A 23,187-nucleotide genomic window follows, 5' to 3' on the forward strand; every position below is an offset into this window, starting at 1 on the left:
TGTCCAAGCCTTCTTCAGTCAGGTCCTCCAGTGGCCGCTCCTGGCCGGTGCGACGCCTTGTGCCATTGCGCCTTCCGCGCTCCGCAGCGATAGTCCCTTCGAATCTGTCCAGCGCTGCTCGCAACTCCCCGTCGCGCACTCCCTGCCGCTCCTCCTCACACTTGCTCACGCGCTGACGAGCGTCCTTCAGACCTTGGGCGACCTTGGCGTGCAGAGTCGCAACTTCCGAGTGCCGATTCGAGGCGAGCGCATCGATGTACTGAAGAGTAGAGTGCCGGACAGTCGTTAGCGCTCCGGCGATGGCGGTGGTATGCGCAGAGACGGCCAAGGTTCTGGCGACAAAGGTAGCGAGCCGCGTGTCGAGTTCGTCGTCCTTTGCTCGAGGCCGCTAGAGGTCGACTTAGAGTAAGCTGACAATGTCGAGCATTGGAGTGTCGAGCGCCGTAGCCGACGGACACGGCGGGCCTGCGAACGGAGTGGTCGACGTGGTGGGAGCGGACGTGTATGGCCCGATGTGAGTGGCAACACGCTGCTGTTGAACGAAGACGGCGACCGCCACGATCACTGCTGCTGTGGCGAAGCCGCCCCCGAGCAAGCCGATAGCCTCGCCTTAACGTCGAAGAAAGCGCAGATCGATGTAGTGTTTCCACTTGTTAATGAAATATGACAGGACCAGCCCGATGAGCATAACGAGTTCGCCCACGAGGAAAACACTATAGATGAATCCGAGCATCTCTCGGCCGGTGCTTAACTCTGGATAGAAGATCTCTGCAGCCATTCTGGTAATGAAGGAGGAGCAGTCCTGTTTGCAGCAGACCTAGCAAGATGATCTCCTATATGCAGCCATCCGTGCGGCGGCCAGAAGTTGCACACTTCTAACGTAGTCGCCGGGCATCGCGTTTCTCTTTACTCCCATTACCTCCCCTTTCTCCTACCTGCTTTGCTTCTACGATACCTCACATCTTGGTCCGCGTCTCACCAGAGCTCCATTAACAAACGCATCTCTTCCCTCACCCTTCCTAACGCTACGATGGCATCCGACGCGGCTGCCCCCTACATCAACGAAAACTACAACGTTCATACGAACACCATCCGCATCGGTAACTGCACCTGTGCTACGCCATCCGTCGTTCAGGCTACGTTCGATCCCGACACTAGCAAGATCTCTATCCATTCGCTATGTACTCGCAAGAAGGGCCACACCTATACCCAGACTAAGATCACCGCCGAGCTCGCTGCGCTCGACCCTCCTCGCAAGAAGCCGCGCAAGAGTGCCCTTGAGGGCCGTCTGCAAACCGAGTACAACGCTCGTTAGCTTTTGCAGGGTGCGAGTACTATGCAGACGGAGCGCATTGAGCTGCGCACAGTTATAGGCTCCGACGAGACGGATGCTGATCAGATCTCTATGGTCCAAGATAACGACTTCGGCATGGACAAGGAAGAGCCTCTGAACGAGATCACCGGTGCCCTGGTCTACGTGCCAGCGGCGAGCCGCGCGCTGACCCCCTACGGCCAAATCGACTCCGCGTCTACACCAGATAAGCCTCCCGTCCGCAATGCTCTCGCATTCGCTACGCACCCCGTCTATATCGTTCAGAATTAGGAAGACAACACGCAGCTCCGACTCTTCAACGGTGTACACGTTTCAAAGGAGCTGCTGCAGGTTATAGCTGTCGATACACTTGCGATTTGGTCCGCGGTCGCTGCGGGCGATACGAAGACGATCCAGCTCGCTATGCTCAACGCTGTCTTTAACTACGTGCCACTACAGTACCGTTACATCTTCACGTCGAACACTCTCCTTTTCGTTAGTCACTACCTGGTCAAGTCCTTTTTTCCCGACATCCAGCAGCTTCCGATCATACCCTCTGTAACTTGGCAGCCACCGCAGGTCAACAGCATTCAGAATCGTGAAGCTTTTGAGCTGTTGCTCCGCCAGCTACAGGAGCAGCACCAGGTCCCGGGCTGCGCCAACACGGGGCGCGTGCTGGGCGAGCTAGAGGAGCCCGATGAAGAGGGTGCCTCTTCCCGTGCAGTAGTTCGACGAGCGGGCAGCGGCCGACAGATGTGATGATCCCGTTACAGTTACGAGCAGCAGGCAGCACATCGTTGGACAACAGCAGCTACATCTTTATAATAGGGCCGTGACTTGATGAGCAGCATCAGCAGTACCGCTTACAACACACGCCCTTTCAACACGATAATCCACCACACGTAGTGCTCATAACTCCACGACATTCGCTTTACTATACGGCGTCCATCATCGCACAATATTTGCTTCACTATACGACATTCGCTTTACTACTCGGCATCCCCTTCACTACACGGCATCCCCTTTAACACGCGGCATCCCCTTTACCACGCGGCATCGCCCTCACCACGCGGCATCTGCTTCTTTACGCGGCATCTGCTTTACCGCGTAGCATCTCATGGCGGCTCCACACAACCTGCCTTTCACTTTATTGCACGAAACGTCTTGGTTACAGAAAAACCCTTTACCGGGCAACAGCTCTTTACTACAACACATCACTTCCCCCTTACGAGAGCTATTGCATAGTGCAACAGCTACTCAACATACAGCATGGATAGCTGAAAATGGAAACACAATTTTTGATATATACGAGTAATGGTGAGGCGGAAGATTATCCTTCTCTACGTGGCTGGCCAGACCACTTGGAGATGATGAGGGTTACCAGTCTCGCCGCCTTTCTTTTGCCTCCACATAATTCTGCCGCTCACTATGCCCGTTGGCGACGATAATTCCACCCAATTACTTCTTTCTATTCCTCCTCTCCATTCGACGCAAGCCAGCTCTCTCTGCCAACGACAGTACACCTTGGCTGCAGTCCAGGACGCACTATCGCCGACGTTGATTACTGCTGTTCTCAAATGTATTCCCAACCCCTTTCAATGCCTCGCTCGTATTCATTGCATCCTCCCCTGTGTTGCGTATAAGTTCCATCGACACCGTTCCTCCGCATCCGCAGCAGCGTACTTTCCTCGTACACAACGGCATATACTGGCTGCAGTCCAGCACATAACATTGATGCACGAATCGGTGTACTCGGTCCAACTTTTTATTCCTCCGCATCCGCCGCAGCGCACGCTCCTCGTACACAACGGCATATACTAGCTGCAGTCCAGCACATAATATTAAAGCACGAATTGGTGTACTCGTTCCAACTTTTCCATCGCCTAAACCCTTTGCAACGGGCATATTTTTGATAATGTTTGCGAGTAGAGTGTTGAAGTATGTAAATGTTAAATATAATATATTTTTTGGAAAAACATGAACGCGCCCCAGCAGGCGACGACGACGACGGCGGGAGGCCTCGAGGCCTCCCAACACGCGACAACACCCCCCGACCGACACCGCGACGTCGCGAGCAGAGGAGGGAGCCCGGGAGAAGGAGGTTGCGTCTCCAACTCCCAGGCGACCCAAACCCGCCCGCAACCACCTCCCTCTGGCCCGCAAGGCCAGAAAACCACTGCTAACACCGATACTCTGAAACTGACCATCCAAAAGAACCTAAAGACACTCACCGAACAGATCCAGAGCCACCTCGACTCCCAGTCGACCCTTTCCCCCTCCCCGACCCTTCTCCTCCTCCAGCAGGCCCAACAGGCCCTCCTCCACCACGCCCTCCGCCAGGAAGAGTCCCAGACTCTTCAAGCGATCCAGAAAACCCTCCAGAGCCGCCCAACACCCACCACTGCCACCCCAAAAACATGGGCCCAAACAGCCCAAATTGGACACACAATGCCAAGGCCCCAGCCTCAGGCATCTATGACCATCTCAGTGAAGATGGGAAACCAAGAAGAAAGGGAGACAGCAAAGAAGATGAGCCACGAAGAGCTCAGAAGGAAACTCGGAGTGCAGCAATTTAAGGCTGTGCAAAAACTCCCAAGTGGAGACCTCAAAGTCATCCTCCACAGAGAAGGAGAGAAAAGCAGGCTGGAAAAGGACCAATCATGGCTCAAGGCTGCATACCCAGGAGCCCAGGTGGAAGTGCCAAGCACTCAGGTGATTGTACACAGCATCAGGACCTCCTGGAAACCAGAGGATGCGAATAGCTGGGTCCAGCTGGACCAGGACAACCTTACCTGGTTCCCAGAAGGACTCAAGATCAGTAAAGCCTTCTGGCTTAAGAACCAGAGGGCAAGGGAAGAAACCAACTTCTCCTCAGTAGTAATGGCAGTGCAGGACAGGCAGACTGCAAGAGAAATGTGCAAGAGGGGCATTACTATTGGTTCAATGTGGTGTGTGGTGGAACCATACCACCCACAGCAGAGGATAGTGCAATGCCTAAAGTGCAACAGCTTTGGACACATTACTACCCATTGCAGGGCCACAGAGGATACATGTGGGAAGTGTGCAGGGAAGCATAGGACAGACCAGTGCAAGGAAAAGAAGGTCAAATGCTGCAACTGCAGAGGAGACCACAAGGCATACTCCCTCCAATGCAGCTACAAAGCAGCTGCAAAGGCCAAAGCAAGAGCATTCTCAGAGTGGTTCAAAAAACAATGGGAGGCAGCCTCAGACCCAACACAAGACAAGGCCGTAGAACCCTCAATCCTCAAGAGGAAAGCCTCACCAGCTGAGCCCCTACAGAGGGATGTCAGGTACAAGGGCAGGCCCCTGGGCACCACGGCAACAGCAATGGCAGGCAGGAAGCAGGCAAGCAAGCTCCACTTTCCCCCTACACAGGAGAAAGAGGACACCCAAGGGGAAACAAGCACCCCCCAAGAAGACATGGACATTGACCCAATTGAGCTCCTCTCCCAGGTGTCCCATGAATAACCAAACCCTGACAATCTACCAACACAATGTCAACAGGTCAAACACTACCCAGACTCTGCTCCTTAACAGCCAAGCAGCAGAAGAGGCAACAGTAATAGCACTGCAGGAACCATGGCTAAACACTATAAATGGCAAGACCAAGACGAAGAAAGGATACTTTGCAGTCCTCCCACCCCAACAGAATCCAAGGGTTGCACTACTGGTATCAGACAAGATCAGGACGGACAGCTGGACACCACTCTTCCACAACACAGGTGACTTGGTAACCATTCAAATCCAAACACCCGCAGGAACTGTCTCTATCCACAATTGCTACAACCCCTCAGGGCCAACAAGCCACAGGCAAGAAGGGACTATCCCTGCACTCCAAGAAGCCCTCTCAAAAGCCCCAAAAGACACAACTACTAGCCATGTAGTAGTAGGAGACTTCAACCTCCACCACCCAAAATGGGGGGGAAACACAACCCAGACCCAGCACTATATGGCAGACAAACTCATTGCAACAGCTGCAGAGGCCCACCTGCAGCTGGCCCTAGAACCAGGGACAATTACATGGGAAAGACATATGGCCAGCTGCCAAACACTGGACCTGGTCTTTGTCAGCCTCTCCCTCCAGAACCTGATCCAGGAATGCAAAGCCCTCCCAGAGGAAACACACAGCTCTGACCACATCCCTCTCAGGACAACCCTCTGCATCAACCTCCAAGGGCCAACAGGAAGAGGCCAGAGAAAGCAGTGGAGAGCCGCCAACTGGGCCAGAGTCAAGGACCTTATAGCCCAGGACATTGACCAACTCAGTCAACTCCCACTTGACACAAGAGAACACCTGGACACCCTAGCCTGCAGAATACAATCCTCCATCCAGAGAACTATAGAGGAGACAGTTCCAACAGCCAGACCATCAGGCTATGCAAAGATGGCGTGGACCCAGGAGTGCAAGGATGCTACAAAGCTAGCAAGGAGAAGGAGAAGAGAATGGAGGAACAGCAAGACAGAATGGAGCCACAAACAATACCTTGAGGCATCACATGCCAGGAGCAAGGTTGTGAGGAGAGAGCAAAACCTAGCGTGGAGAAGACTAATGAAAGAGGTTACAGAGGACCCTAAGAAGATCTGGAAAATGGCCAAATGGGCAAGAGAGGGAGCAAACCAAGGGCACCAACTGCCACACTTCCCAAGCCTAGCTAACACAGAGCATAATGGAGACACCAACGAGGGCAAGGCTGCAATCCTAGCAAAACACTTCTTCCCAAACCCAAGGGAGGCAGACCTAAGTGACATTCAACACACACAACTGCCACCCCAATTCCAGATGGAGGTGGAGGTCAACCTAAAGGAGGTAGAAGGAGTCCTCAGAAAACTGCCTAGCAACAAGGCCCCAGGACCTGACCAAATACCAAACCTCCTGCTCAAAGAATGCAGGGAACAACTTGCCCCAATCCTAGCTAAACTCTTCACTGCATGCCTGAGGATGGCATACCACCCTAAAGCCTTTAAGCACTCTACCACAGTGGTGCTCAGGAAACCACAGAAACCAGACTACACAAAGCCAGGAGCATACAGACCAATTGCCCTGCTCAACACAATTGCAAAGGTCCTAGAAGCTATAGTTGCCAAGAGGATGTCCAAAGAGACTGAAGACAGAAAGCTCCTCCCAGAAGAACAGATGGGTGCTAGGCCTGGCAGGTCTACCACCTCAGCATTGGACCTTATTACTGAACAAGTAAGAACCATTTGGAAGACTAGGCCTGGAGCAGTTGCATCAATGCTCTGCCTTGACATCTCAGGTGCATTTGACAAGGTCTCCCACCAGAGGCTGCTCCACAACATCAGAATAAAAGGCTTCCCAGGACATATTGTTGGCTTCATCCAATCATTCCTCCAAGACAGGACCACCTGCCTGAGGCTAGGAGGGTTCATGGACCAGCCAAGGCCCCAGAACACAGGAATCCCCCAAGGCTCCACCTTATCCCCAATCCTCTTCCTCTTCTTTGCCTCTACCCTGCTCCCAACACTGCATGAAGGGAACACCTCAGCAATGGGGTTTGTGGATGACTCCAACATCCTCACATACAGTATGTCCACAGAGGAAAACTGCAGGCAACTGGAGAAAGCCCACCAGAAATGTGAAGAATGGGCAAGGAGACATGGGGCAGAGTTTGCACCACAGAAGTACCAGCTCATCCACTTCACCAGGAGCAGGAAACACAACCTCAAGGCTACAGTCCAAATCCAGGGATTTAATGGGGAACCACTGCCTTCACTCAGGCTCCTTGGGGTATGGGTGGACACCAAGCTCAAATGGGGCCCACACATCAAACAGGCAGCAACAAAGGGAGCCCACCAGATGCAATCACTCCAGAGGCTGTGCAAGTCTACATGGGGAGCATCATTCCAAAGAGCAAGACACCTGTATACAGCAGTGGTAAGGCCAGCAATCACCTTTGGCTGCCAAGTCTGGTCCAGCCCAGAGGGCACACAAGGCTACTGCAGGAACCTCACCAAGCCTATTGAGAAGGTCCAGAGGGAGGCCTTGAGGAACATTACTGGAGCATACAAGTCAGTTGCAACAGCTGTCCTAGAGAGAGAAGCAAACATTGCTCCTCTCCACTTGTACACCCAAGACCTAGCCAGACAAGCATCCAAAAAGCAAGAAACACAACCTGCATACCAATACATCAAAGACAGGTGCAGGGAGATCCAGAGGCAAGCACAAGCAGGAAGGAGAACAAGGAACCCTGCAACACCAACCCAAACCAGACAGGAGGAAATCCTCCAGCTGGTCCAAGGCCAAGAGACAACAATGCAGACACACCCAGGCTGCAAGGCATGGTGGGCAAAACACCAGTGGGACAGGAAGTGGGAGAAGGACAAGGAAGAAAGAAGGGCTAGGGCAGGAGGAGAACAGCCACCTGCATGGAGAACCACCACCTCCTCTGCCATAGGACCAAGCCTGCACAAAGGACTTACCAGACCAGAGAGCACAATGGTCACACTCCTGAGGACAGAGCACATTGGGATGAGGCAATACCTCACCAAAAGGAGAGTCCCAGGATTCACACCAGACTGCGAATGTGGGCAGGGGCATGAGACACCAAAACATGTATGCATATTCTGCCCCAGGTGGAGGGAGAGAAGACACCTTTTGTTCCAAGAAGGAGGATCTACAAACTGGAAGGACCTAGCAAACACAAAAAGAGGACTGCATGCTACGGCCAAATGGCTAATCCAAGAAGGTATCCTAGAGCAGTTCTCACTTGCCAGAACAGAGGTATAGGAGGGAAGGGGAAGAGAGAAGGGAAAGGATAGGACCTGGTGAGAGGAGGACTCGCTAGAAACCTAGTATTGTCCGAAGGAAAACAGGAACGAAGGAAGCGGCTACGCAGACTGCAAAGTAAAAGAGAACGCGAGGGTTTTTCGAAGGCTTTTCCCTCGACCGAACTATATAGAGCGTGCTGCTTACTCTAGTTAAAAGAGGTAGACCGGCGTATAAGAATTATCTATCTATGTAAATGTTACTAAGATGTGCGCTTAGTAATGTAGCTTATGCTTAATTATGCCGATTATAGATCGACATCTAACTTGTTGGTTGGTTGGTTGGTTGATAGTTGTGTAATGCTCACTAAAGTATGCGCTCAATTATGTAGCTTGTGTGCTCAATAATGCCGATTATAGATCGACATCTGACTTGTTAGTTGGTTGGTTAGTTGGTTGATAGTTGTGTAATGCTCACTAAAGTATGCGCTCAATTATGTGGCTTGTATGCTCAATAATGCCGATTATAGATCGACATCTAACTTGTTGGTTAGTTAGTTAGTTAATAGTTGTGTGAATGCTCACTAAAGTGTGCGCTCAATTATGCCGATTACCGTTAGCGGCTTAGTAGTCACGGGATGAGGTCGGATAATGTAGACTGTTCGTTGGTTTGATCGGTTTGTTGCCTGCACTTGCAGTCTTTTGCGCAATTAATAAAAGTTGTTAGTTATATACAGCTGTTAAGGCTGCTCTGAGATAATGCCGTTTTGAGATGCTGATGGAGTAGATGTGGTATATAGTGGGCAACTTCATCGCCTGCGAGCGTCCTCGCAAGCGTGAAAATACCAAGAGGCGGATGTCAAGCCCGCAGACCACAGCAGTGCACTTGCCGGAGCCCACGGGTGCCTGCAGCATTCGCATGCTCGGGGTACGTTGCTATACTTATACTTCCTCCGGACACAAGAGAAGCTTCGCGGCGTCGTGTCTCTCCTTGCTTTCCCGACTCCATTGTAGATTTATCGAGACGCTCGACGAGACACTCGGCTTCGAGATGCCGGACGAGACACTCGGCTTCGAGACGATTCAGGAGTCCCAGAGAGGTCTTGCGGTGTAGCTTCGAGACACACTTCGAATAGTCGACGGCCAGGTAAGACAAAGGCGATATATAGCTGTTAAAGCACTGCTGAGACACTGCGCGCAATTGCTCGTCATAGCTTTGTAGCAGCAAACGCAGCACCGTCCATAATTCCAAGCGCCAGACACAGAATGAGCATCAGCATCAGCGCCAGTATCACCAGCTGCGCAGAAGAGACAACGACATGAACGACAACCCACCTTGGTTACCAAAATTCGGTAGCGAGGAACAATTCGATCAAGCACAGCGACGCAGTCCCATTCCAGAAAACTACCAAGAACACGCTGGGCGCCAAAGGAACAGTATACCATCGTCTTTGCCGGATAGCAGTCCCATCTCTTTCAGCGACACCGACAACAGCCCGAATTAACGCCCTTCATCATTACAAGAACAGCTCGCCGAAGCAGCACCGGTCCACAGTGTGTCGCACGACTCTCCGGTAGACGAAGAGACACAAGTAGTTACCACTCCAGAAGGGCAAATCGCCAGAAGAACGCTAGCCCAAGGACTATCGGATCCTAGTAGACAAGATGTTATACCCTGCACGCCAGAGGACGATCTTACACAAGACTCGGTTATACATAACAGCGCTTAGGATAGGATCCGAGCAGCATCTGTGCCAGATACATCGGCCATAGAAGATGCGATCCGCCAGCCGTCGGGTAAACTATATATAGGTAACGTTGAGCCTGATCGTGCGCCGCCAACGGACGATAATACACAAGAAACACAAGAAGTCCAAGAAACTCAATTCCATCCCGCCCTGCCAGGACGTCGGCTGTCTTCTGTACATGCTGAGGAGTCTCGCGGGGCTCTGCAGTCTCGCCGTCGTTTCTTTACAGAAGAGTTTAAAGAGTTTGACGACTCGCAACCCAGCTACCCAGACTCGCAGTTTAACGAGCTAGCAGGCGGTTATAGATTATTGGATTTAGAAGAAGAGCTCCGCTCTCGTCGGCCCAACACAAGGTCGGATGATTCTCTTCGTCGCGCACCTTCCCCAGTGCGAGCTCCCGTATCGTCGCAGGTAAAAGGCGGTGGCGCGCAGACGCCGCGAGTGCATTCGAACAGCCGCACGCCAGGCCCGGTCAGCACGCCCGTCAGCGGGCGCATTACCCGTCATACAGGTAACACGAAGTATCGTGCGATAATAGCCTCCAATACCGGCCTTAACAGAAAGCGGGCACGATCGGACGTAAGCCCCCCTCAGCAGAGTCCCAGCACGCAGCGGTCTATACGACACACGCCGTCCTCGTCCATCCCGCAGCAGACTCAGGCGCCAAGAACAGCGCCGACACAGAACGCTCTCCGAGGGCTCTTCGAGCTCGCTGGTAATTCAGAGCAGGCTGCCAGCCGCAGACCGTCATCTCTCTTCGTTCTACAGCAGGGGCGACGACTGGGAGCTGCGCCAGGACAATCCGGCCCTCCACGCGATCGGCTTATTGATCTCACTGGGGACTTGCGCGCAGGAGACTCTGAACCACTATCGTCCCTACGCAAGACTCTTCTTCCCAAGCCCTCTCAACTTCGAGGCCAGCAGCCTGCTCAGAGCAGTGCGAACTCGTCGACGCTATAATCGTCCTTAAAGCCGACACTATTCTTCCGCTCCTCCCAGCTCGGTACGCAGCCTACACGTAAAGATGCAAACGCAAACTCTTCGACGCCGCAATTATCGTCCCTGCAGGCCACTCGCTTCTACCGCTCATCGGACAACACGAATTTGTCGTCGCCTCTTAGCCGATTAGCTAGGGGACCGATAGATAAGCGAGAGGCAGCGCGAATCCGTTTTTAGTCCGCACAGAGCGCGCTCAATGAGCTTACGGCACGTGCAACGGCAGGAGACAGAGCAGAGGACGCCTAGCTAATCGAGGTGAAGAGAAAGAATGCCGAGAATAAACAACGCAAAAGGGACGAGAAGGAGGAAAGGAAGATAAAGCAGAAGGAATTCGAGGAAGCCGAGCGTCGCTTGAAGCAGTTCGACTAGGGGGAATGATAGAGGTTCGTTTCGATAGCAGTTTGCGGCCATGGACAGTTTTGGGTTTGGGTGGAGCATCGTTATAACAAGCGCAGCGCTTCGTCGTATTTCTCCAACATAGCCTCGAGCGCTCGCTCGCGTTCACTGGGGCGTGGGTCATTTTGTAATACATTGGACTTGATCGATTTGATCAGGTCGGCGACTGAGTTTAATCCTATTTGAAACTCGTCTCTGATTTCCTGCCTCACCGTATCCGTTATGTGCTGCATATCCCGCGCTCTTTGATGCTCGAGCACTCGAAGGTGCTCTGCCATATTCAACTGCACCTGCACGACCCGTCGGAGATCCGCCGCCCCATGTCGCCCATGTCGCCCATGTCTATAATGTGCATCTTGCTAAGGAGGGATTGCGGCAGTAGGACTGACGGGGTCGGAATGGCTGCGCTAACGGCTCGACTGCTTCGTACGCTCGTTGAATGAGGGCTGTCGAAGGGGTTCCTGTCGATCTGCGAGTTGTGTTTCAAGATACTCGATCCATCCTTCCAGCTTTTGAACCTGCGACTATGCTTGCTCGAGCTAACGACATTTACTGCTAGCTCGTAGCTCGGACGCTTCGAGCCGGTCTATCGTGCGCGCAAGTTCTTCCTCGATGCCCAAGACATAAGCCGGATCGGTCTGGTCGCGCGACATAGCAGGCGTTCCATCTCAGAGCTTAGTAGTATTGCCTGAACCACGGATTCGAAGAGACGCGGGGTAAAAATTGCCTGGCTGTGTTATGCTATGGTTGTCGCGGCACTACCAATGCTTGTCGGCATTTCTTTATAGCATAGAGACTTGTGCTCAAATAAAGACTTGTGATTAATTGGTGACTTGTAATTAGATGGTAACCTTCGTGAGCATTTAGTAACTCTCGTGAGCATTTGGTGCCTTTTGTTAGCATTTGCGGGGCTTTAGCAGCGGTTTTGGCGGTTATCTACCCCATACTGCCGTGACTTTCATCAGCATTTGATAAAGCAGTACCGTCACTCTGGTCAGCATTTAATGGAGCAGTCGGAAGCTCCCGTCATCTGTGCACACGCACACCTACACGACTTATAATTGCCTACGCGATCAGATCCATTCTATACTATAGTAGATCCAACCTGTTGAAGCATACTCAGCGACGACTGAAGACGAGCGAGAAGAGGAGGATGGCGGAACCTCCGGGAGACGGAGAGTATATCACCGTGCGCCCAAAACGAGTAGCATCGCACGGCACCATCAACTACCGGAGCCTGCATCGAGGCACGCACACCCTGAATGCGACAAAGTCTGGGGCAGCGGGAGAAAAGAGCTTGGACGTAGTAGAAGAGGGCAGGGATAGTATACAACAAACGACGGCGGCGGCTGGTGACAATACACCACAGAGACAAATGCTAGCACAGATGAAGCAAGCGGAAGAGCGAGCAAAACAAGCGGAAGAGCGAGCAAAACAGGCAGAAGAACGAGCCAAGCAGGCGGAAGGGCGAACCAAGGAGGCAGAAAAGCGAGCGGAACAGGCAGGAAAACGAGCAGCACAGGCGGAAGAGAAATTGAAACAGCTGGAGGAAATAGTCGCGAAGGTACCAACAATCGAACAAATTACAACTATAATACAAGAGCAAGTAGCAGTGAGCATTCAGCAGCAAGTAGCAGCGAGCATTCAGGAACAACTGGCTAACGTAGCCGTACCTACTAATGGAAGTCGCTCGTATGCGGAAGTAGCCCGCACACCCCCAGACAGTCAACCTAGCAACATCCGCAGTCTCACGATGAGCACAACTCCATCAGCTTTTACAAACTCCCTCTACTGCACGATCGACATCTCGAGAGCCGACGAGGCCGAGAAAGCGAGGACCCACCCCGGCGCGGTCAGGGAGTGTATAGAGAGAGAGATGCGAGGAGTCGAAGGACAAGAACGGTGGCGCTGTGTGGCAGTTACCAAGGACCCACGCAACGCCGACCGAATCCGCGTAGCTTGCAGAAGTGAGGGCGAGTTGGCACAGGTTAAAGAGGCGATGTTGAAGACCGCAGCCGCGACACCGGGAAGCCGCGTGCTACGGGACCAGCTCCACCCAATCAAGGTCGACAATGCTAACCGCACGGCCGTGATCACCGAGACGGGGGACCTCCGACCGGGAGTGATTGAGATGCTAGAAAAGGAGAACGAGACCAAAATCGCCAAGATTGTATGGATCAGCCGAAAAGAAAGTATGAAGGCATATGGGTCGATGATAGTCTACCTAACCCGAGGCAACGACGCAGCACGCCTGTTACAAGAACAGTACTTCCACGTAGCAGGAGAATCGGCATACACCCGGGTTTGTGAACCGCGCCGACGACCAATGCAGTGCTATAGGTGCCAGGAGATAGGCCACATCGCACATACGTGCAACAAACCACAGAGGTGTGCTAAGTGCGCGCAAGAAGGTCACCGCCACACCGAATGCGACTCCGAGGGTTTGGTTCCAAAGTGCATCCCATGTGGTGGACCCCACGAATCGTACAGCAAGAACTGTCGAATACTGTATCCTCCTCCTGTCGCTAATGCCTAGCCCCTTGAAGGTCCTTTCACTAAATGTCGGCAAGCGGCGAGTGGTGCAACATAGCGTAATGAATGATACAGACCTCGAGGACTTCGGAGTCATCGCATTATCGGAACCTTGCTCGTTTGTGAGAGAGGGCAAGGTGTTGACCGCGCCGCTAGGCCATCCACACTGGACCAAGATGATACCTACGGAAACGCGCGAAGGCAGACGGGTAATTGGAAGTATGCTCTGGATCCGGAAGGGGATAGAGAGTGAGCCAGTCCCGGTGCCCTCTCCCGATATTACCGCAGCGCTGCTGCATCTACCCGATCGGTCGGTGTTCATCGCATCGGTCTACGTGGTGCCAGCCAACCCGCAAGCACTCGCGGAGACGATACAGCTCCTGCGGCAAAGCGTGGACACTGCAAGGAGACGGGTAACGAGGGAAAGAATGGATATACTTCTAACTGGCGACTTCAACCAACATGACCAGCTATGGGGTGGGGACGACATCTCACCTGCCCGACAAGGAGAGGCAGACGGACTCGTGGACTTTATGAACGACTCTGCGCTACGCAGTCTCCTACCGAGGGGTACCAAGACGTGGCAGAATGGCAAGCACGAAAGCACCATCGATCTGGTGCTCGCCTCCGAGGAACTGGCCGCCGCGCTCGTCCGGTGTAGGATTTATGGGACAGAGCACGGATCGGACCACCACGCGATCGAGACCACCATTAATGTCGACATGCCAGAGCATATAGTCCAGCCACGACTGCTACTCAAGAATGCACCCTGGAAGGAGATTTGTGCGAAGATTACTAGTACACTCCAGCCATTGGCCGTAAACATATACGGGCATGTACTAGTGGATGTACAGACGCAGGCCGACCAACTCATGAGTGCGGTACTTGCAGCAGTCCACGCACTTACTCCTGTCGCGAAACCGTCGCCGTATGCTAAAAGGTGGTGGACACACGACCTTACTAAGCTTCGTCAGATCTATACCCGTTGGAGGAACAGGGCAAGGAGCTATCGCAGGGCGGGCACCTATAGCGAACAACTCGAGAAACAGACACGGATCGCTTCTAAGGAATACCATGATGCCGTCCGTCAGCAGCAGAGGAGGCATTGGGAAGAATTCTTGGACGACACTAACAACATCTGGCAGGCGGCGAAGTATATGAAGGCCGATACCAGCCTAGGCTCCTCCCAGATCCCGCCCCTTACGAGGAGGGATGGGTCGATTACAAGTGGTAAGGGAGAGCAGGCGACCGAGTTGCTATCAACATTCTTTCCACCCCTTCCGCCCGTGATCGAGGACGAAGGGCAGCGAAAGCAGAGGAGGCCAGTCCATATGCCTCCGCTCACTATGGACGAAGTTGAACGGAGCGTGTTCGCAGCGCAGTCGTGGAAAGCAGCAGGAGAGGATGGGCTGCCGGCGGTAGTGTGGAAACGGGTATGGCCGGCCGTAAAGGAGAGGGTTCTAACACTCTTTCGAACGTCGCTAAGGGAGGGTATACTGCCGGCCCAATGGAAGACAGCCAAAATCATTCCACTAAAGAAACCTAACAAGAGCGACTATACAGCTGCGAAGGCATGGCGACCTATTTCGTTGCTCGCTACGCTTGGCAAAGCGCTTGAAGCAGTAGTAGCTGAAAGGATATCACATGCGGTCGAAACCGCAGGCCTCCTACCAACAAACCACTTCGGAGCTCGGAAGAGACGATCGGCAGTACAGGCGATCCTCCTGTTGCAGGAACACATCTACAAGGCATGGCGTAACAGGAGGGTGCTCAGCCTGATCAGCTTCGACGTGAAAGGTGCATATAATGGAGTGTGTAAGGAAAGACTACTGCAGCGACTCCAAGCAAGGGGCATCCCCGCAACGCTAGTCAAATGGATCGATTCCTTCTGCTCGGACCGGTCGGCTACAATCGTAGTTAATGGCCAGGCATCGGAGCGACAAGCGCTACAGCAAGCAGGATTGCCGCAGGGGTCGCCACTATCACCAGTCCTGTTCCTCTTTTTTAATGCGGACCTCGTCCAGCGCAAGATCGATAGCAATGGCGGTGCTATAGCATTTGTCGACGACTACACAGCGTGGGTCACAGGCCCCTCTGCAGAGGCAAACCAAGGCAGGATCCAGGCGGTTGTCGACCAAGCGATAGAGTGGGAACAAAGAAGCGGTGCCACCTTTGAAGGCGACAAGACAGCCTTTATCCACTTTACGCGAATACCGTGCCGAAGTAGCGTCCGACCAGTTCTGGTCAAGGGACAAGAGGTGGAGCCGGTGACCAGCACAAAGATCCTAGGAGTGGTCGTGGACTCGGAACTTCGATTCCAACAGCATATCGCACGAGCGGCCACTGCAGGTCTTACTGCTGCAATGGCACTGAAACGACTGCGAGGGCTGTCACCATCTACCGCCCGCAGGCTGTTCGAAACAATGGTGGCGCCAGTAGTCGACTACGCATCGCCGGTGTGGATGTACAAGTGTAAAGGGCGACTTGCGGCTGCAGTAAATCGAGTACAAAGAATCGGAGCACAGGCAGTCACGGGCTGCTTCCGCACAGTAGCAAGAGAAGTGGCCGAAGCAGAGGCAAGCATGCGCACAGTCCAGCAACGACACGCAGCCAAAGCCGCGAGCACATGGGTCGATATCCTCTCGCTGCCTACGACCAATCCGCTGTCGAAACTCAGGGTTATACCGACCCGGAGGTTCCGCTCCCCGCTGCAACAGATGTCAACTACCTACAAGGTATCGACAAGAGGTATGGAGAGCATCGCGCCATACACAGTAGCACCGTGGCACCGGCGACTAGCAGCAGATGCGAAGGAAACGACAGAGGAAGCGGTGAACGCTGCCAAACAGAGCGCAGGTATCTGTGTCGCAACAAGCTCCTCGGCGAGGAACAACATTGTCGGCGCAGGAGTCGCAATACAAGACACCGAACGGGGAGAGCCCCCATCCACCGTCGTCTCGACTACAGTATCAGCAAGGACGGAGCACAACCCGTACACGGCGGCCTTGATAGCGTTGGCAGAAGGCCTTGCACAAATACCCCTATCTACCGTCTCGCGGAATATATATCTCTTCTCAGACAACCGAGCAGCACTACAGGCAGTATGCCGGCCTAGACAGCAGTCAGGACAGGAAACCATACAACAAATCTATAAGAGCGCGTGGGCCCTGCAGGGCCACAATACTGTCCGGTTGGCGTGGTGTCCCACTCCAGAGTTTGAGCTTGGCCAAAAAGCAAAAGAGGCGGCGAAAGCTGCAACGGAGCCAGGTCAAATACCACAGTCGACCCGGCCAGCAGCTAGATCGACTGCTATTAGCCACTTGAAAGCAGAAACGAGGAAAAGACGGCAGCCGATCGAAGGCGTAGGAAAGCATATACGACGAATCGACACCGCGATACCTGGTCCACATACACGGATGGTATACGATCGCCTCGGAAGCAAACAAGCGAGCGTGTGGGCACAGCTCCGGACCGGAATGTCACGACTGAATGGTTACCTTCACCGGATAGGAGCTGCAGAATCAGACCTGTGCGCATGCACGCAAGCAACTGAAACCGTCGAGCATTTCTTATTCCGGTGCCGTCTGTGGGATGATCTCCGACTACAGATGCTACAACATACAGACACTATGAGGGGCAACCTCTCCTTTTTTCTCGGAGGAAAGGCAGCATCAGACAACGAGAAGTGGAAACCGGCAATAGACGCAGTCCTGGCGACGATCCAGTTCGCTATGGCTACAGGCCGTCTCGAGAGCTCATCGTACCAACCTTCCCCTAGCCAGGTGACGGCCAACCGAGACACATAGAGGACACAACGCCACCAACCTTACACCTACTACTACTAACCGTTTCCCCCAACGCACCCTCGTACTATTAACAAGACACGCTTCACTCGCTGAAGATGGGACAGTGAACACTTGGAGGAGCGACTTCAAGAGAGCTTGTGCACACTAACCTAGTACGAGTTTCCGGCAACATAGGACAGAAGGAGCAGGAGAACTGAGATAGGACAAACCGAATGGGCTATTTGGAGTTCAGGAAAATTTCCGGAAGCAATGTGATGACGTAATATCCGTAGTGTGCCCTTTAGGTGCTTAGCGCCGGGCGGAATAAACTCCATCCATCCATCCATCCAGCCTACGCGATCACCATGCATCGTCGAACGTACATCGACCTACGAATGAGACCGCGGCGAAGCTTCCAGGTCTGTGGGAACATTGCCAAACGGAACCTGATTAGATGAACAAGAAAAACAACAAGAATTATTACTGCTGTCGTGGGCCCCAAATCTCGGGTGGCAGGCACGCAGAAAACGGCATTGAGAATACAAGTGCGAAACTACAGCTGATAACTCTACAAGATGTCTCACGGCCCTTTAGTAAGCCCGCGCTGGATTCTGCGCGACCTGCGCAGTCCGAAGTCGCGTGAATTCTTCATCATCATCGCTCTCGACACTAGTATGTGGTGGGCTAGCACGCTCTGCTTCTATAGCTTCCTTCTCGTCGACGCCAGGCGGAAGTGATTGTACAGCTCCAGAGTCCTCCACAAGACGCGGGACCTGGTCGACAACAGATAGCAACGACATGCCAGCGCGCTGAATCCCGCTCGCAAGTCCGTTAGACTGTATAGCTTTATCACTGCCCTGTACCGATAGCAGGGGCGAGCCGATGTTTTCCAGAGACGCAATCTTAACTTTGCTTGTGTCGATTCCAGCATCCTCCACCATCTCTTTAAGCGTATTATTCGAACGGCCTATCGACGGAGCACTAGTCGCTCGTCCTAGCGATCTCTGCACGCTGCGCGTATCTAAGGCGGACCTTCTTCGCCGCGGCAACTCACCCTCTGATTCCACATCTCTATCGGATGTAGCATCAAAGTCGAGTCCCTCTAGCGTCGAACCCAGCCGGCTATAGGACTGCAGCTGCCACGTCGACTGTGACAATGGACGTTCGTATTGCTCTCTGGGTCGAGTAGGGCGCTCTGTCGACTTCCATAGCTTGCGACTGGCCTCAAGGGCTTCGATCCGCTGTGCTTCTTGGCGCTTCCGCGTGGCTCTACTGTCATCAATCGATTCCTGCAGGCTCTGGAGCATGGTCTTGATCGTCTCGATGTCGTTACTGTAGGTTGTTGGCTCTGTGCCTACAGCCGATAGGACCTGGTCGATCCGCCCGATAAGCTCTTGAAGAACGCTTCCTATCTCGGTCCGAATTGCTTCTCGCACGGCAGCTGCTCTATAGGATTCGGGTGCCGCTCCCTGCCCTGCAAATCCTGCCAATGCACGGCCTACCTCTTCTTAGAAAACGCCTCGCAAGATCTCGGTTAGGTCATCTCGGCCTATGCCGACAGGCGACGGTGCTTCTGGAGCTTTGGGCGAGGGGATCGCTCGAGAAGCATCTCGATCATACGCCTCTCGCAGCATGTCCCTCACTACGTCGTGGAGGCTCAAACTGTCTGCTTCATCGACGCCTGGAGCACTGGTAAACAAATGCCTAAGCGCATCCCGAACGTCGATACCAGCAGCTTCAAGTACTGCATGGATTTGCGTTGACGAGAAGCCCATTCGTGCTAGGTTCGCAACTACTATATCGCGCTTGATCCTGCTCTCGAGGTCCTCATTCTGATGTGCAGGTCTAGATGGCGACTGTGCCGTGCCATTTCGGCGGTCATGCCTATAGGCCTCCTCTTCTGGTTTGCGGCGGGCATCTTCTTCTCTCTCTGTGCGGCGGTTATCTTCTCTCTCTTTGCGGCGGTCGTCTTCTCTCTCTTTGCAGCGGTCGTCTTCTCTCTCTTTGCAACGAGCATCTTCTTCTCTCTCTTTGCGACGGGCATCTTCTTCTCTCTCTGCGCCGCAGGTATCCTCTCCTTCTTTCTTCTTCTGTCCTTGAGATAGGTGCGCGTAGGTGAAGTGGGCCGTGGACGACGTGCTGCGAAGGGCACGCAAGTGCTTTTGGATTTCCTGGCGCGTAGCTATCGTTGGAGGTCGAATTTTTCTCTTTGTTGGTTCTCGGTGCGGTCGAAGCGCGTGTTAAGGTCCAATGTCCTCTGGCGAGGGACTAGCTTATAATGGATTCCGGCTTGATCTTGTTTGCTCCAAGTGTTATCTCTACAGAGTGAGACACCCATGCATCCGCTGTGCCTAGCCTGCTTCGGCTAAGGTTTGTGTCTTCGCACTGTCTCGAAGAAGGCCGCGTGTCTTGCAGATGGCGTCTATGTCTCGCCTAACAGAGAAGAGTATATATCAACTCTTGAAGTCCAAACTGAAGATCCCCATCAAAGCAGAGCCGACTATTAGTTCCAAGCCAACTCTCTATCTCAAGCCAATAGCCCCAACTCCCAAGCCGACTCTTATCTCAAGCTAACTCTTCCCTTAAGCCAACTCTTATCTCAAGCTAGCTTTTATCTCAAGCCGGCTCTTATCTTAAGTCAACTCTCAAGCAACTACTGTTACGAAGCCTTTAAAGTTCTCTACTCACGATGTCTACCTTTAAGCTTGATAACATCTATTGTGAGTTCGGATTCAACTTCGACAGCCTGCGCAAATCAGCTATGCAGGATGTGCTCGAGGCCTATTATGTCCCGTACAATAAGAGGAGCACCAACGCGCAACTCGCTATGCTTCTCGAAAAACATTACGCGGACATGCTCCTTCGGCGTGGCCAGCTGTCCGACGAATACCTAGCACCTGATTTTGACCCCTTTACCTATACGGCAACAGAGCTTCGCCAGATTCTGAGCATATACGACCTCAAATACAGAGAGAAGGCTTTACGTGCAGAACTTGCTCGCCTCTTCGATAGCAACGCGAGGGCGATTCGGGCTGCCCGCTCCTACAAGCATCCACAGCGGTCTGCGCAAATGGATAACATTACAGAACGAATAGCACGCAGCAACCTTAAAGACTACGACCCGAATGGCACTGCTAGTCGCACCGGCCCACGCCCTCCTCGCTCCCCGCTTTTCGCGGACTCGGTGTACTCCAGCACTCGTTAGAACCCCTTCTCCAGTCGATCCGAATTTCCAAGACGCCGCGACACCCACGCCCCTACCGCCACTCTAGGTTCGCACTTCAAGACGGAGGACAGAGAGAGAGGAGATCAGGAGCGCTCCAGATTCGGTCGTGCTGCCGAGCATGCTGCCGAGCTTAGGAAGAAACGCTTGATCCGCGCAGTCGAAGCCAGCCAGATTACTGCGATTCAGTTTATTATGGCCGGCGACGACGCCAAAGCTACGGAGGTTCTCGAAGACATCGCGACAGCGTTCAAATACATGGTCGAGGAGGATTAAGATGCGTGTAGTCTGCAGTGGCGCAGTTTGGGCAATTTGCTTCTGGGTATGGGGTAACCGCTTGCTAGCTAGCACGTGGGACAAAGTCAACTATTGGGTGTAGAGTAGGCGTTCGAACAGAGGTTGTTTCTTGGGTACGTCTATTATCATGTTCTTACATTCTCCTCACAGGCTGCAGTGGCGAAATCCTAGGCCAGCTTTCCTCGCTTAGTGCACCCTTTGCACCGTAACTGATGCAGTGAAGTCTGAGCATCACCAGAGGTTTCTAGTGTCGGTCCGCACCTCTTACTACCGTTTCTAGCCCCGAAAACACTTGTTTGTCGTCTACGACAGAAGACAGCAGCCCGCATAGCTGTAGAACGAGACAGCAGGCGACTGAGCGATCGAGAGGCATCCACTTGTTTACTACGTTTTCACAAAGAACTTTGCAGAAGGTAAGGATGCTGGACTATAAAAGGGCATCCTGCTTTACGCTCAATTCTCCCAGATCAAATCCTGTGGGTTCCAAGGCCACAACATGGCCAGGAAAAAACGTATTATCGAGCCGGTCGTACCTGTCCCACCCTCGACTCCTTCCCGCGTGCCACCATCGAGGAAGGCTAAACAGATGTCCTCGCCCTACGAATACGAAGAGCACGCCTCTAACTCAAGAGATAAATACAAGAACAACGAGGAAGGCGACTATAAGGAAAGTAAGGAATTCGAAACAGATAAAGAGGAGGATAAGGAGGAGGACATTGTTGAGCAAGGGCATGTAGAAGAGGACGACTATGACCAGGAGGAAGGAGAAAAGGAGTATTAACCGCCTGAAGAAGCTATAGAGTCTGAGAGGTTCAGGAAGCAGGCAACAGCTCCAGAGACTCACTAACAGCAAGCGAGCCAGAAATTGCCTAAGAAAGAACAAGGGCCGGATACTAAGGGCTACGAAGGAGGAGATAAGAAGGAATATCGTGTTAAGAAGAAACCGATGCACAAGAAGTTATAGACGAAAGGAATACCTCATGCATCCGACGAGCCAGCTTCGACAACGAAGGCTACGCGATCTGCCCAGCATGACTCACTATCCACGGCGGCGAGGATGCCATCTCTGTCGTATAAGCTAGCTCGCAAAGCCGTGGACCAATTTCAAGCGCGCTTCTTCCATCTCCTCGACCCGGAATTTAGCGGGCACCACTAGACCTTCTAATTGCTCCCGCAACACTCGATGTTTGGCGTGTGGAGCGAAACGTTCTATGATTTCTTCAGTGCGCACGAATATGCTAGGGCCCACAGCCCTATGCTCGGCGGAGAACCCGCAGTCCTGCTAGAAGTCTCCCAAGTCGTCGTTCTGGCCTGTAACGATTTGGCCGCTTCCGTACCGGGTACTGAAGGTATGATGCGTCTAGATTGGACAGCCTCTGAATTTCCAAGAACCTACTTTAGCCTCTGTTAGTGGACAGAACAGCAACGCTTTGACTATCTATCAGCGACACCGCGGATTCGTCTGCGTATGGGAGGTCCTTATATTCACTTTCTCTGCAGCGATCCGGATGCCCCAGTCTTGCCGATGCTTATAGCACTATGCGAGCCTAGCTTCGCGAAGCCACAATTTACACTCAAAGTCACCGCGGAGGAGTGGTCAACCGCTGAAAAGTCGGAGGGTGGGCCGCTTTTGCTCTTATTCACGCCATCTTACCTACTCTTTGCAACTCTACACGATGTTGTGGACTGCGCTCGTGGAGCGCTAGGAAAAGGATCCCTTATTGGAGTATAGATCAAGGGCACGCACGTCGAAGTGATCTGGCAGCCACCGGTCGGCAACACAACCTTCCCAGTGTTATAGTTGGATTACTCAAATCTGCATAACGCTGTGTTTAGCAGCTTAAAGGTAGTGTATTGCAATGCCGGTCCACAGTACGGCTTGGCTCTTATCGACGCTGGTGAACTAACACGGCGCCTGTTCGCCTCGATCGGCCATGTGCATAGAGCTAGACGTCACTGGCCGTTCGCGGGCGTTCCAGCGTGATATCGCTCTGAGAGCGAGAGAAGCTGGTGGGGAAGGAGCTCTGTACGAGTGCGGAAGAACGTGGCGGGCAGCAATATAGTGTAATTGAGAGACACACAGAGGTCGGGAAGAGTTTGAGAGACTCGGAGTGTTGATGAAACGCAGGCGACAAACGCCTGGGCAGAGTC

At 53.1% G+C, this 23,187-nt stretch overlaps 3 protein-coding genes across 3 annotated transcripts; all 3 read left to right on the forward strand.

The window, feature by feature from the left end:
- Positions 1-1,030: 1,030 nt before the first annotated feature.
- On the forward strand, positions 1,031-1,603 carry CKM354_000350300 (uncharacterized protein; the record flags this gene model as incomplete). The annotated part of the gene is made up of 2 exons (XM_044798703.1): positions 1,031-1,310; positions 1,374-1,603. 2 exons carry the CDS (start codon positions 1,031-1,033, stop codon positions 1,601-1,603), a joined length of 510 nt encoding a protein of 169 aa, XP_044654638.1.
- Positions 1,604-20,205: 18,602 nt separating this feature from the next.
- On the forward strand, positions 20,206-20,721 carry CKM354_000350400 (uncharacterized protein; the record flags this gene model as incomplete). Its single annotated transcript, XM_044798704.1, has 1 exon — positions 20,206-20,721. One exon carries the CDS (start codon positions 20,206-20,208, stop codon positions 20,719-20,721), a length of 516 nt encoding a protein of 171 aa, XP_044654639.1.
- Positions 20,722-21,532: 811 nt separating this feature from the next.
- CKM354_000350500 (uncharacterized protein) lies at positions 21,533-21,817 on the forward strand (the record flags this gene model as incomplete). The annotated part of the gene is made up of 1 exon (XM_044798705.1): positions 21,533-21,817. The coding sequence occupies one exon, from the start codon at positions 21,533-21,535 to the stop codon at positions 21,815-21,817; it is 285 nt and encodes a 94-aa protein (XP_044654640.1).
- Between the last annotated feature and the right edge of the window lie 1,370 nt (positions 21,818-23,187).

This window comes from Cercospora kikuchii (genome assembly GCF_019650295.1).
Source record: "Cercospora kikuchii DNA, contig_00002, whole genome shotgun sequence".
In the NCBI taxonomy this organism is placed as follows: domain Eukaryota; kingdom Fungi; phylum Ascomycota; class Dothideomycetes; order Mycosphaerellales; family Mycosphaerellaceae; genus Cercospora; species Cercospora kikuchii.